Source organism: Sebastes fasciatus, chromosome 7, assembly GCF_043250625.1.
Source record: "Sebastes fasciatus isolate fSebFas1 chromosome 7, fSebFas1.pri, whole genome shotgun sequence".
Lineage (NCBI taxonomy): Eukaryota > Metazoa > Chordata > Actinopteri > Perciformes > Sebastidae > Sebastes > Sebastes fasciatus.
Genome location: NC_133801.1, coordinates 22,128,832 through 22,141,709, shown reverse-complemented (window position 1 = coordinate 22,141,709; position 12,878 = coordinate 22,128,832). Strand labels below are relative to the sequence as shown.

The 12,878-nt window shown below is 42.6% G+C and overlaps 2 protein-coding genes across 2 annotated transcripts in view; one reads left to right on the top strand and one right to left on the bottom strand.

Moving 5' to 3' along the window:
• Positions 1 to 5,064, top strand: part of dhx36 (DEAH (Asp-Glu-Ala-His) box polypeptide 36) — a 29,920-nt gene extending 24,856 nt beyond the window's left edge. Inside the window, exons 22-26 of the mRNA XM_074642267.1 lie at positions 210 to 309; positions 469 to 559; positions 1,773 to 1,893; positions 3,294 to 3,446; positions 4,490 to 5,064. Of these exons, the coding sequence (XP_074498368.1) occupies positions 210 to 309; positions 469 to 559; positions 1,773 to 1,893; positions 3,294 to 3,446; positions 4,490 to 4,714 (690 nt within the window). The 3' untranslated portion in view covers positions 4,715 to 5,064. The remainder of the gene's footprint in view (positions 1 to 209; positions 310 to 468; positions 560 to 1,772; positions 1,894 to 3,293; positions 3,447 to 4,489) is intronic.
• A 370-nt stretch (positions 5,065 to 5,434) lies between these two features.
• LOC141771713 (rho guanine nucleotide exchange factor 26-like) overlaps positions 5,435 to 12,878 on the bottom strand; it is a 29,399-nt gene continuing 21,955 nt past the window's right edge. The window contains exons 13-15 of the mRNA XM_074642268.1: positions 7,823 to 7,893; positions 7,526 to 7,630; positions 5,435 to 7,150 (exon numbers count right to left, since the gene is read on the bottom strand). Coding sequence (XP_074498369.1) covers positions 7,008 to 7,150; positions 7,526 to 7,630; positions 7,823 to 7,893 — 319 coding nt within the window. The 3' untranslated portion in view covers positions 5,435 to 7,007. The remainder of the gene's footprint in view (positions 7,151 to 7,525; positions 7,631 to 7,822; positions 7,894 to 12,878) is intronic.

Here is a 12,878-nt window from a genome sequence, read left to right as displayed (position 1 = left end):
ACTGTAAGCACTACGTTTTGTGCAATCTGAGCCATTGTCTGCCATGAATCTTTGCATATAAACTATTAATTAAAAACGATAGTGTTTCTGAGAATCGATACAATATATCAAAACATAACATCGCGATACTCAGGGGTTTCAATATTTCCTTACACCCCTAATAAGGACACGCAGCCTTTTCAGTAATAATTTGTCTTTTTGTCATTCAGATGCTGCACAACATGAAGGGCCAGTTTGCTGAGCATCTAATGAACACAGGCTTTGTCAGCAGCAGGGACCCCAAAGACCCCAAATCCAATGTCAACTCTGGTAAGTAAGGGGAGAGTTTTGGTTGCGATTCAACTGTCAGAAAAAACGCTCTCTTAGGAATGTTAAAACCAGGCTGTGGAGCAGTAATGAAATCATATGAGACATGTAAATGTACCAGCTCTCATTTGTTCTTTCTCCAACTCCCACTTCCTTCCTCAGATAATGAAAAGTTGATCAAGGCGGTGATTGTAGCCGGTCTGTACCCGAAGGTGGCCACGATCAGACCGTCTGGCAGCAAGAAGAGGCCCGGGTGAGTCAAAGGCAGACAGGAAAGGGACTGCAAAAGCACAAGATAGAGAAGTGCACAATCATTCTTACTGAACTTTAGACAGAAAAGTGGACTTCACACTGCAAAATCTCATCAGAGCTCTCAGGTAAGAGTTCTGTAAGAGTCCCTCCTGTGACAATCACCTGAGGCTATGCAGAGACCACGTTAGGAAAATTGTCAAAAACAGAGGCGCTTTTGCAGCTGAAGATCAATGCACTCATCATAAAACTGCCCTCAGGCAGCTGCCATGGGCAACGGCAGTGACCCGCGTGCAAAAGTCAGACGCACGCAACAGGGAGACAGACACATCACAGTAGGGCTGTCACTTTTGTTTGTCCGTCTCAGTGACAGCTTTAGACCCAGCTGCGCAGTGAAATTGCCGGGATCGTTTCCCCCTGCATAGATAATTCTCAACTCGTGATACCAAGCCAGTTAAAGTTTTGTCCGCACCACATCTCTGCAGAATTTAATGGATTAATTGCTCCATGAAGCACTTTTTGTTTGTTGCTGCTGCTAAATCAGACTGCTGTCTGGTACAGGCAGCTTTGTTCCCAGCAGTCGAGCAGTCGTTTTTTTGTCTGGCTGACACATACAGAGTTTGAAACGCGATGTTACTTTCATGTTAGAGATGATTTGCCGACTGCATCACAACTTGTCTTTGGTACATGCCATGCTCAAATGGCAGGAGGCATTCTTTGTGCTTCGTATTAACAAGGCAAAAGCACCTGATGGGTTGTTTCTGGAACGACTTTTTGATTCATTTGAGGAATTTTCACACAATTTGGGGCGACAACATGTGCCTACAAACACACACACATGTAGTAATGTAGTAATATAACATGTAGATATGAAATTTGTACAATTATTTTGTTCAAAATTGTACAAAAAATATATGTTGCTACTGAAATAAGATGAAAATGTCTTTACATCATTGCAACACACTAAAAGAGTACTCTAACATTGTTGGACTCACAATGGACAGTTAAAAGAAAGTATCAAAATCGATGCAGCAGAAACAGAGTTATTGTCATTTTCTGGTGCCCACATTACATACAGTGGTTTGGATTACAATGACGGTGATAAAAACTATTAAGTTTTTGTTGATCAAGTGTTGGTGATGTGACTTTTACCAGCATACCTAACCCTAACACCCAGACAATCACACACACACACTCTAACATCTTTTCTCTCTCAGGGTGAAGGCGTACACCCAGGCTGATGGAAAGGTGTGCATCCACCCGAAATCAGTCAACGCTGAAGAGACTCAGTTCAACTACACATGGCTCATCTACCACCTCAAGATGAGAACGAGCAGCGTGAGTAGGCGACGCCGCTGTGTGTGCTTTTACACTCGAGTGTGTGTGTTGATTTTGTTCGTGTCCGTCTGGAAAGAGGGACCCGGTGGTTAAAGGTTGGCGGTGGTGTCACGCCAGCTTTACACTGGATGAATATTTGATTAAAACGCCGCCTTTCAACTCTCTCTCAAAGGCTCTTATGCTTCAAAGCGTCCAGACACAATGTAAGAGGTGGTGGTGGTGGTGGTGGGGGAAAACGGTCAATGCTGCTCCCTGACTGCCGCCTCCACTCCTCTTCCTCTTTCTACCTTTGCCCCTCTTCAAACTCCTATTTCCCCCTCTCTTCCATCTCTGTCTGTCTTTGTTCTTACCGTGCCGTCTCTCTTTGTGAATGTTACCATTCGGCAGGAAAAAAAAGACCTTTCATGTCCTCTCTGATTGCTGCCTGTGCCTTTTTGTCTCTCACTTTGCTGCCTTGGTCTTTATGAAGAAAAGTGTTTTGCTGGATGTCATCATTATCATTATTATTGCCACTGTTACTTTTTTTTTTCTTGTGCACAATGCTATGCGTTTGTGTCTATTATAAAAGTAAGGTTCTCTGAGAGTGCAAGATTGTCAAGGTCATTTGTTTACTGCGAGAGAAAGAGAAAAAGAGAAAAAGAGAGAGAGAGAGAGGAGACCAGAGGAAGAAAGTGAGGGATGACGTTAAACTTTATCTCCTCTGACGCACTTGCCCCTGGTGGTCCATTACATTACACATTCATGGGGCAAAAGCAGTTGTCCCTGCTCTCTCCTTGCTTCTTTTTTTCTCTTCATCTGCCACCCACTCCCTCCACATTTCTCTTCCTCTCTCTGATGCTAATTTTCAACATTTCTGTCTGTTGCCTTCAAAGCTGAAAGAGGTTTTGTTTGACCTCGGTCTGCTGCTTATGTAGTGTCTGTGGCTTTTAACCTTAGAGCTAAGCACTTTTTGAGAGTGTGTGCATACAGATCAGTGCATTACCTACAGAGTATTACTTCTCTGAATATTCCGAATTTTCAATAATTCGTGAAACATATTTACTTTTGTCATTTGTTTAAGAAAACTGTTTTCATTTTGGGTATCAATAGCCAATCTCCTCTGCAAAAGCAGCTGTCAGTTGAGCACAGGGAGGAAAATGGATGGAAAAGAGTGCAACACATTTGGGAGACTCACAGACAGGGCAAGATGACATTTCTCTTAACAATGGAGGCACTTAAACACATTTCAAACTGGCACAGCCTCTCTCCACTAATGGGACACTTTCAGCCCACACCACAGAATAGCTGCCGGGCACGGTGTGTCATAATGATCCCGCTCACTGTCGCTGACTGTTTGCTGTAAAGCTCCTGTCGTTGTGCGTTAGCGACATCTCTCTCTCTCTCTGTCCGCGTGTCCTCAGATCTTCCTGTACGACTGCACCGAGGTGTCCCCGTTCTCGCTGCTGTTCTTCGGGGGAGACATCACGATCCAGAAAGACGAAGACCAGGAAACCATCGCCGTGGACGAGTGGATCGTCTTCAGGTCCCCGGCGCGCATCGCTCACCTCGTCAAGGTAAGCGAAGGACGCGACAAAAGCGAAGATTAATCTCTAGGGCTGTCCTCGACCAAAGAAATTCTTAGTCAACCAACACTCATACATTTTGTCAACTAATTGATTTGATCGACAGATCTGTAAAACTGAGTTTCTCCACAAAGATTCACACAAAAACACCACTTTAAATCTTGTGTTTACCAGAGATGTGCTCATAAGTTTCTTGGAAATAAGTCATTCAGCATGAAAAAAAGCACAAAAAAACGACTAATCGACTAAAAATTTTAGTCGACTAAGACCAAAATGACAGGTTACTCGACTAATCGACTAAGGGCCGGGCCACACAGGGAACGCCAGCAGCTGCAGATCCTCTTAGCTTAGAGCAGTCACACTGCCTACGCGAGCAGCGCAGCTCAGCTGCATGCCAGCTGTGTTTCTTCTAGAGATCCGAGGTCTCGCATATTTTTTCCGTGTGCCGTTCATGGCAACAGTGAAAGTGATCTTTTGACAGTATATTACATCATACCAGCAACATTACTACAGTTTCATTGTCTGTGTCTGTAGAATACAGTATGTCACAGACATGAAAAAAAGTAAAGTAAATTTATTTTTAACTCAACACTACCTGCTTCTGTTTCAAAATAAAAGCCCTCAAGCGTTTTTTTCTGTGGACGGAATTCCTTCATTGTTAACATGAGGTTTTTATTCTGACATATTTGCAGGACAGTGTTGTAGAAAATGCAGTGACTTGCAGGGCTCCATGAATAAACAAAGTACCGGGTTTTAATTGTGGATTATTACTGTTATTTACAAATGAGCACAAGTTCTTAACCTTTTTCTGTCTAAAATAAATATAAATTACATTTACAATGAAGTGAAATGGCCATTATGAAAGGAAAACTCAATGTAGAAAGAAAGGGCTGGCAGCAGCAGCGTGCAGCACAAAGGCCGGTGTGGACAGGCGTGAGAGACGCAGCAGTTCAGCGAGGCAGCCGCCACGTGCTGCTGGCGTACCCAGTCTGGCCCAGTCAGTTACTGACCTCCCTTTCCTGTCTTTTTTACAGAGTTTAAAGAAAGAGCTGGATTCTCTACTGGAGGAGAAAATCCGTAACCCTGCTCCCGTGGACTGGCAGAACCGTCAGTCCAAAGACTGCGCGGTCATCACAGCCATCATCGACCTCATCACCACCCAGGAGAAGCCCACAGGCAGCGCTCAAGGCTATGACAGAACGTGGGCCCCAAGAGGACAACGCATTCAGTTCAATGACGACGAGGACGACGAGGATTAGAAGTGGCCAAATTTCGAGCTGAAGAGAAGAGCCTTGGAAAACGACTGGTTGCATCCTTGGACACAGAGGTCAGTTGGGATATTTATGATAACCAGCTGGCCTCCTTGATGGTGCTCCTGAATGCCAAACCAAGCACGCAAGAGCACTGGAAAATGTTATGCACTTGAATGACTCCCATTATTCTTTTTTTTTGTGCCTATTCTGTCGTTATTTTGCAAGGACCAATCCATGTTCGAATACACTCGGCAGCGGTTTTGTTTACTGTTTTCATTTGTATAAATGTTGCTCGTTTTTAAGCAATGTCACTTAAAAGTCTGCGCAATAAAGAAAGGATGTTAAAAAAAAAAAAACGCCTGGTTTAGCTTCACCTGCCTTACTAGGCTGAAATTTAGAAATTAAAAAATAACCATTACCCTGAAATATTGCAGGTTTTATGGTGGGAAACTAATTGGTTCTGTGATGGGAGAGCACCATTTGTTTCTGAGCTTTGAGAGAGCACTCACTGAAGTCACCTGGGTAATATTTGGTTGGAATGAACACCTGCATAGCTCATAAATATCTGAAAAGGTGCTGCTGGTCGGAGGATTTATGCACATTTCTGATTAATCTGCACAGAGTACACACGGCTAATTTATTGCTACTGGAGGAATAACAGTAGCATTTTTCTTTTTATCTATCTAGCAGTGGTCCTCATGGGAAGTATTGATCATTGAGAGTACATACCAAGCAATTGAGATTTTATTTATAGTGACTGGTTGAAATATACAAGGTTGACTAAACAAGTTTCTGCAATATAAATCTGTATTTTGGAAAAACATATGTTACAATTCAGGCTGTTTTACATATTTACATGTTCACAGGTTATTCACAATAGTTACAAAGTACAGGAAGTGATTGAAATAAAGATCAATTCATGCTTAGATATGTAGTTTTCCCTGAGTGCAAATGCAAAGCTTCTTCCGGGGTTCTCGTGTCCTTCCCCGCTGAGCGCTCTGCCCGCTAACCGTCACACCTCGCTTCGTGTAGCTCAACAGTTTGTGGTTGTCAGTTGGGCCGGGGCCAGAGCATTGGGCTTGATATATGGTGTTATCATCTCACGTTGACCAAAGCCATCCATTTAGTTCGGCTTGGCAACACAAAAAAAAAAAAAGATGACTCGCGCCGGACAATCACATTAAAAGCAGGGGCGCTCTTTTCTTCCGGTCGCACCATCAGCAGCAGCAGCACAAATTAATTCAGCTTGCCTCTGGAACATCACAGATATAAATCCTGAGGGGGATATTTTTAAATACACCCCCCCCCCTGGCTGGCATCGAGTGTGCGTGATATTTCAGGCTGTCCAAACTCATTGAGTGGATGGGGGAGAGAAAAAAAAAACGGCGTTTGTGACACAAATGTAGAGTCTGATTCACGGCGGTGACATTAACCGGTGACAAACGGCAAGGCGGAGAACAGATACTTGGCCCTTGTGCTTAACCTGTGGATGAAACATGAGATTATACCTCCCAGAGGACTGTAATTCTTATCATCCAATTCATTAGGACTATTATTTACACAAAAGCGTCAAGACAATTCATGTTTTTTTCTTCTGCGACTCAAACGTACACCCTATTGTATTTAACTTGCCATCAGATGCTAATGAAACAGAATTTCTACACTAACCCACACACTTTAAAGAAGCTGCCAATCCCCACCGTCCTGCCTTATTAGCACTTTCATAATCAACATCTTCACAGTTGCAGAAAGCTTCTAATTACATGGCGTGATCCTCATTATCAGGCTGCTGTCATTTTCACACTATTTTGCTCTACCTTGCCTCCTATAGCGGATACCGTGGTCTCCGTTATTACACCGCACATCACCTTACACTCAATATGTTTGGGGAAAAAAATAACAAAAATTACAAATTCACAAACAGTTGTTATGTAGCAGAGTGTTGAAAGCAGTGACTCCGGCAGTGGGTGTGAATTAATGAATGTGACAGATCCCACCCACACAGGGGCCGATCGGTGATTAAAGAAGATCTCTGTTCATCTGCTGTGTTTGTTCCCGGCTTTGCTTTGAAACTCAGATATTTCATGGACGCTGAGCAAGAAGTCTTAAAGAGTTATGGCTTCATCTTTAACCCGCTGTAAACAGTCCAGCAGCCCCCTCAGAGTCCCTGAAGGCAGGTCACTGATGTTGTAACTCATTCACTTCTTAAAAAAAAGGGAAGGTCACCGGTGAGTCAACGGATCTCTACCAGCTGAGAAAAGCCCTCTGTGGTTGAAGCGCCGCTCTCATTCATCTGCTCTCACACGTTCGTCTCCAACCCCTGCAGGCGGTCCATCCTCTGCATGTTGCGCTCGATGGTGGCCTGGCACGTGATTGGCTGGGCGCACTCGGCGAGGAACCACCCCCGTTCTCCGTCACGCAGCCGCTCGCCTTCATACCAGCCTAAAGAGGAGAAATTGCACTGATGACGTGAAAACTGAAGCATTTCTTCACTCCCTGCTTTTGATGCTCAATGCCGTCTGTTCTTTAACATGAAAGTCGGTTGCTATGGTCACCGAAAGGGAAATGACCTCGGGCCACTGTGTTTTTGTTTAGGTTTAAAAAAAAAAAAATCTTCAAACAGGTGTAAGGTCCATTATGTGTGTGTGAGACAGACTGGTATTGAAAAGGAGAGAGCATAAAAGTGCATGATGAAAGGACGCAGTTGAAACAGGAAGGTGGGAAATGAGGGGAATACTAAAGAGGGTGAGTGAAGTTATAGAGAGCTACAGAGACAGAGCGATAACGGAGAGAGAGAGAGAGAGAGAGCTAACGTACCGTCTTCTACAGTCTGCGAGACCAGCACCACATCAGCCACCTGCAGGGACAACTCATCCGGCTGCTTGGCTGTGTAAGTTCTGATCACCTCCACCTGCATGACATCTACAAGAACACACAAACACAAATCCATAAATCACTTCAGATAGGTTATTTGAATATATCTGAATTAACAAACCAATTGTGTTGAAATTAATCTAAGAAAAAAAAACAGTTCATCGAATGACCACAAGGTGGTGCAATAGGCTAAAAGGAGAGGTCAGTTAAGAGTGTGTGTGTGTGTGAGAAACAACTTACTGGTTCTGTCCTGACTCTTGTTGTTGTTGACATTCTGGCCGAGAGCGCTGATCCATCGAGCACGCTCGTTCCTAAAAGCACAAATAACGGCACGTTATTTAACCCTCTGAGACTCACAGTAGACGTTTTTTGTCTTTTTTAGGGGGGTACAACAGGTGGTCTTTAGGGGGAGATAGCAGGTCAACAGTAGATGTCACATAGAAGTGGTGTACATCATCTGAAAGCTGAGAACCTGACGATTAATGTGAGATGCAGCTCAGCACTGTGTGTCAAGTTGTTCTAGTCATAAATCAGAAATAAACATGAATTAATTAATTTAAATAAATTGAAAAAGTATATAAGGGCTAAGAACATTATGATAGAAGTATATGGTGGCCATTCCCGTCCTCTATTATGTCTTATAAGTTGCTGCAGCAATTTTTGTGTTGATACCGTTTGTTACACAGATTTGGAGCTGAATTTAACCATTTTTTATCACTCGAGAATTGATACAAAATTATCAAAAATCCCTCCAAAATACCACATTAAGACACCAAGACCTTGAGGAATACCATAGAAAAAGCCATGCTGTGATTTGATAACACAAACTTTTGACTTGGAGATTTCGGCGATTACATGGCAAACACTTCTGTTCTGCAAACTGCGCAGAAACCCCCTTATTGTCAGTCTACCTAGGAAAGCCATCCATCCTCCGAATGCTCTAGGTCTCTAGTTTGTGGTTGTAAAGTTTCATGAGGCTGTGAGAACATACGCAGCTATAAAGGACAGTCCACTTAAACTAAGCAACATCTTGCTTGCATGCCGACAGGCTATTGAGGCAAATAAATAATTAAGTTGGCCGGCGAGTTATGCCTTCCCTCCCTCCTCTCTGTCCCCCGTCAGAGAGAGAGAACAGAGGTGTGTTTTCAGTCACAGAGAACTGAGTAGCACAAGGCCGATTCCCAGGAGGGAACAGACCTGCTTTTGCTTTCCCTTCCTCTCTTGTGGGTTTCATGGGAAAGAAACAGTGGGTGGAGTCGCACAGGTCAGATTCCACGAAACTCTCTAATTTCACCTGTTCTCATCGGCTACTGAAGGAGGGGGTTGAGGATTTAGACAGAGATAAAGGGGGTTCAGGAAATGAACCAGAGGGGGTCGTTGAGGCCCCCTGTGACTCAGCACCACCGGCTTGAATCATGCAGATAGCTGCAACATGCAGACAATCACAGACGGAGCGGCATTTTTGTGGACTCTTCTTCACAACGGCCACAAATGGACCTCGAACATGTCCCGTGAGTCAGACCTCATTATTGTGTTCCCATTGTACACAAGCTGTTTTGATCCTTTCCAGGACACACAAGCTGTAAAACACAAGGTCACGCCATCCTTCCACCACTAATTGGACCGTTTGAAATCACCATAACGCTTTTATAACTTATTACTTTCAATAAAATGATCAACTTAGAGGCCATCAATGTGCATGCACAATGCAATATTACAAGTCTGATAAAGTGTGACCTTTGGAGTAGAACGATACCCTTTACACTCTAGTGTAGTTATGTTCAATAACTCCACTGCCATTTTATGTAGTCCATAGTCCAGGTGGAAAATAATCGCTCACTAGTAAAGTGACGTCATTTTCCACGTTGATTATTTCATATTCATAGTTGGTGTGTTTCAAGCTCTCCCGCTCTACCACTGATTTTGGAGGTTAGCTAAACTAACATTTTGGCGGTCATATTCCTCTGATACTAATATTTTTCCTACCCGTTTTTAAGTTATTCCTTTTGTGAGCCATTGAACTCAATTATGAAGCAACACTTATTTATATCCAAAGAAAAGAAAATATCAAGACTCAAGCAAGGTTATAATAGTTTTTGAATTTTCAATTTTTTATTTAATTTTTTGACTTTTCAAAGTCATTTTAGTTTTAGTTGGTTTTCAGAGTGTGTTTGCTAGTTTTAGTTTTAGTTTAGTTTCAGTTTTTCAAAAATGTTTAGTTTTTTATATATTTAATTTAATATTAAAGTAGTTTTAGTTTGTTTTTGTCAGGGCCAGCTATAATGTCTCAGAAGTAAACAAAATCAAGTCCATTCAATTTCTGTGATTCAGTGTCACAAGAGTTGATGGAAATTCATGCCGTCTCTTTTTTTAGGTTGTGATATACTGTAGCTAAAAAACAAAAAAATTTAAATTAATTAATTTATTTTTATTTTATTTGTAATAGTTTTCACACAGGCAATATTGTTTCAGTTTAGTTTCAGTTTGTTTTACTTAAAGGATATAGTTTTTAATTAGTTTCAGTTTACTAAAAATATTTTTCATTGATTATTGTCATTTTAGTTTCAGTTTTAGTTTATTATAATAACCCTGGACTTTAGAGGCTACAGCCACGCTAGCAGCTCTGTGAGGTAGAACGTTTTTGGCATCATTGGGCAAAAATGCCATAATAACCTTTCAGCATATTGTAATTCAAGTGCTCTGAGAGAAAACCAGACTTCTGCATACAGTAGCAGGTATTTCAGTTGCAATACATCCCGACTGGAACATGGACGTCTGTACCAAATTTCATATGCAATCCGTCTAATAGCCAATACCACAAGTGTGAAACTGCTGGTGGCGCCAGAGGAAAAGGGGCTCCGTACTGAATGTGCAAGTTCTTCTAACATCCGAGCTGCTCTGTGGGAACAGCATCTGTTAGCTGTTGCTTCAGACAGCTGGACACACATGCCGACAGATTCATGTGCACATACATAACACGCCGTCATGACGGGTCGCTTTCTCATGCTTAAACAGCTGAAATACTTTATCCAAACTATGAATGTATTCCATATATTTCACGAGCAGCACAGGGCGGGCAAACAGGCAACCGCTTGTGTTTGAGAGGCACTTAATGGTTATCTGTGGAATGTGAGGCACATACCAAAAGAGGTTCAGGTGAAAAAATAAAAAACAGCTTTGGAACTGTAGAGCGGGTGTATATGTGTTTACACACAGGCATGTGAATACTGCATTAAGGCACAAACGGCAGGTGCTTGCCCTCTTCCCCTTCTAGATGACTGCAAGCCTGTGCAGGATCAGTCTATTCAAGAAGTAGAGGGAGTAAAGCTCCCTCTGCTTTTAACCATTCATGATCCCCATGTGCAAGAGAATGCCGAGAATCATAAATCCATTGTCGGAGGTTCTGGTTTCACCTCTGAAAGGAAGAGGAGAGGCCTCGCGTGCTGCACTGTAAAACCTCTTTCTCACAAGCAGATAAAGAGCGATGACAGCCTCTTTCTAACCTCTGCCAACTTGAAATCACCACCAGACCACTGTTTTATAAACTCTCCCCTCTCCCCCTAACTCTTTCTGCTCTCTTCTATCAACGTGTTTACTCTCAACCAAGGCCCTCCCTTGTTTTCCACTTAACCACAGGTCAGAACGGTATTCGGGTGCTCCTCCGACAAAAAACATGACATCTCTCTGACCGGAGCCGACCGGGCCGGGGGAAACTCCCAGACCGAAGGGAATGATTCCCATCAGCAATTTTCACGTTATCTCATAAGCAAAAGCAGACATAGTAAGATTATCAAAAACAATAACACAAACGAAAGCAGACGGAGTAAAAAAGAAAAAACAAAAACAATGCCAAAATGTGCATAAGACTCCCTCCTCCGGGTTACGTAACCGATGCTGCTTTGTGTTACAGCTGCATAACAGAACTGTTTTGCTGCAGACTTCTGAAGCTGCTCTGTTCCACTAATAGAGAAGCACTATTCACTGACTCTGGACAGGACACAGCATCAGGGTCACGGGGAAGACGCGCAGCGGACAAAAAGGATACAGACAGAGAAAAGGAAGAGGACACAGACAGAAAAGACAAGCGTCCTCCTTGTGCCATCTCCGATCCAGCTGTCTCGTCTGGATTCCTGATGTGTTACGTCACTGCTGTGGTCAAGGATCAAGTTTATTGTATGCGTGCTTCTTAGACCTCACACAGTGATGCACAGACACAGGTATGGCATAAGATAGCGAGTAGAGAACAAATGGAACTGAAAGCGAAAAACGCCCACGCTGACCAGCATGAGAAGAAGGCCATTGCTACTGTTTCATTTCCACAAAAAAAAAAAACACAGACACCGCCTTCAGTCAGAATGTGTGGAATTTCACATTGTAACCCGACTTCAGCTGCACTTCAATTCAGTGGTGAAGTGAACAATATGGGCATGGGTATGCAATACAGTCACTTTTTATTCCAGTAGAGAATACTTATTTTTTCCCAAGCAAAATAATGCATATACCTGCAGAGAAATCATGCACAAAGTAGACCTGCATTGTTGTGGTCTTCCACTTTTGAAATGTGACAACAAGAACAAATCAGCTGGCTGTCCTGTCCTTTTATATTATTGCAAATTGAATATGTTTGGGTTTTGGACTGTTAGTTTTGGTACTCTTAGTCGAACAACACAATTTCAATTCAACACCTACAGTTCTGAAATTAGTTTTCATTTTTCATAATGTTCTGGCATTTTATTGACTAAACAATCCATTTATTGAAAAAGAAAAAAAAAAAAAAAAGAATCAACCGATTAATATATAATGAAAATAATAGTTAGTTGTAGTCCTGCCAATAGACCGTATAGTGGACGTAGTCACTGTGACGTCACCCATTGGTTTTTGGACTGCCGTTTGGAAGCCTCGAGTTCGGCATTTTGTCCGTCGCCATCTTGGTTTTTTGCAACCCGAAGTGACACGAGAGGATGGAGCTAAGTACAACCAAATGCTGAATAAGTCATTTTCAGGCGACCGAAAAGGTTATAATTATCTTTCCTGAACTGAAAACAGGGTGTGAAAGGGTTAAAGTTGTAAGATTAAAAACACGGACAACGCCCAGACCGCACAACTCCCAGACCGGGCAACGCCGTGCTATTGACCTGTCAATCACAAGGTAGCCACGCCCTAAAGCACACCCTGCTTTATGGTCTATTTGACTCTAAATGGGACCATAATTTACTAAATGAACATCATGCTGTATTGAAGAAGACTGAAACTAGCGATTGAGAACATAAACTCATGTTTACAATGTTTACTGATG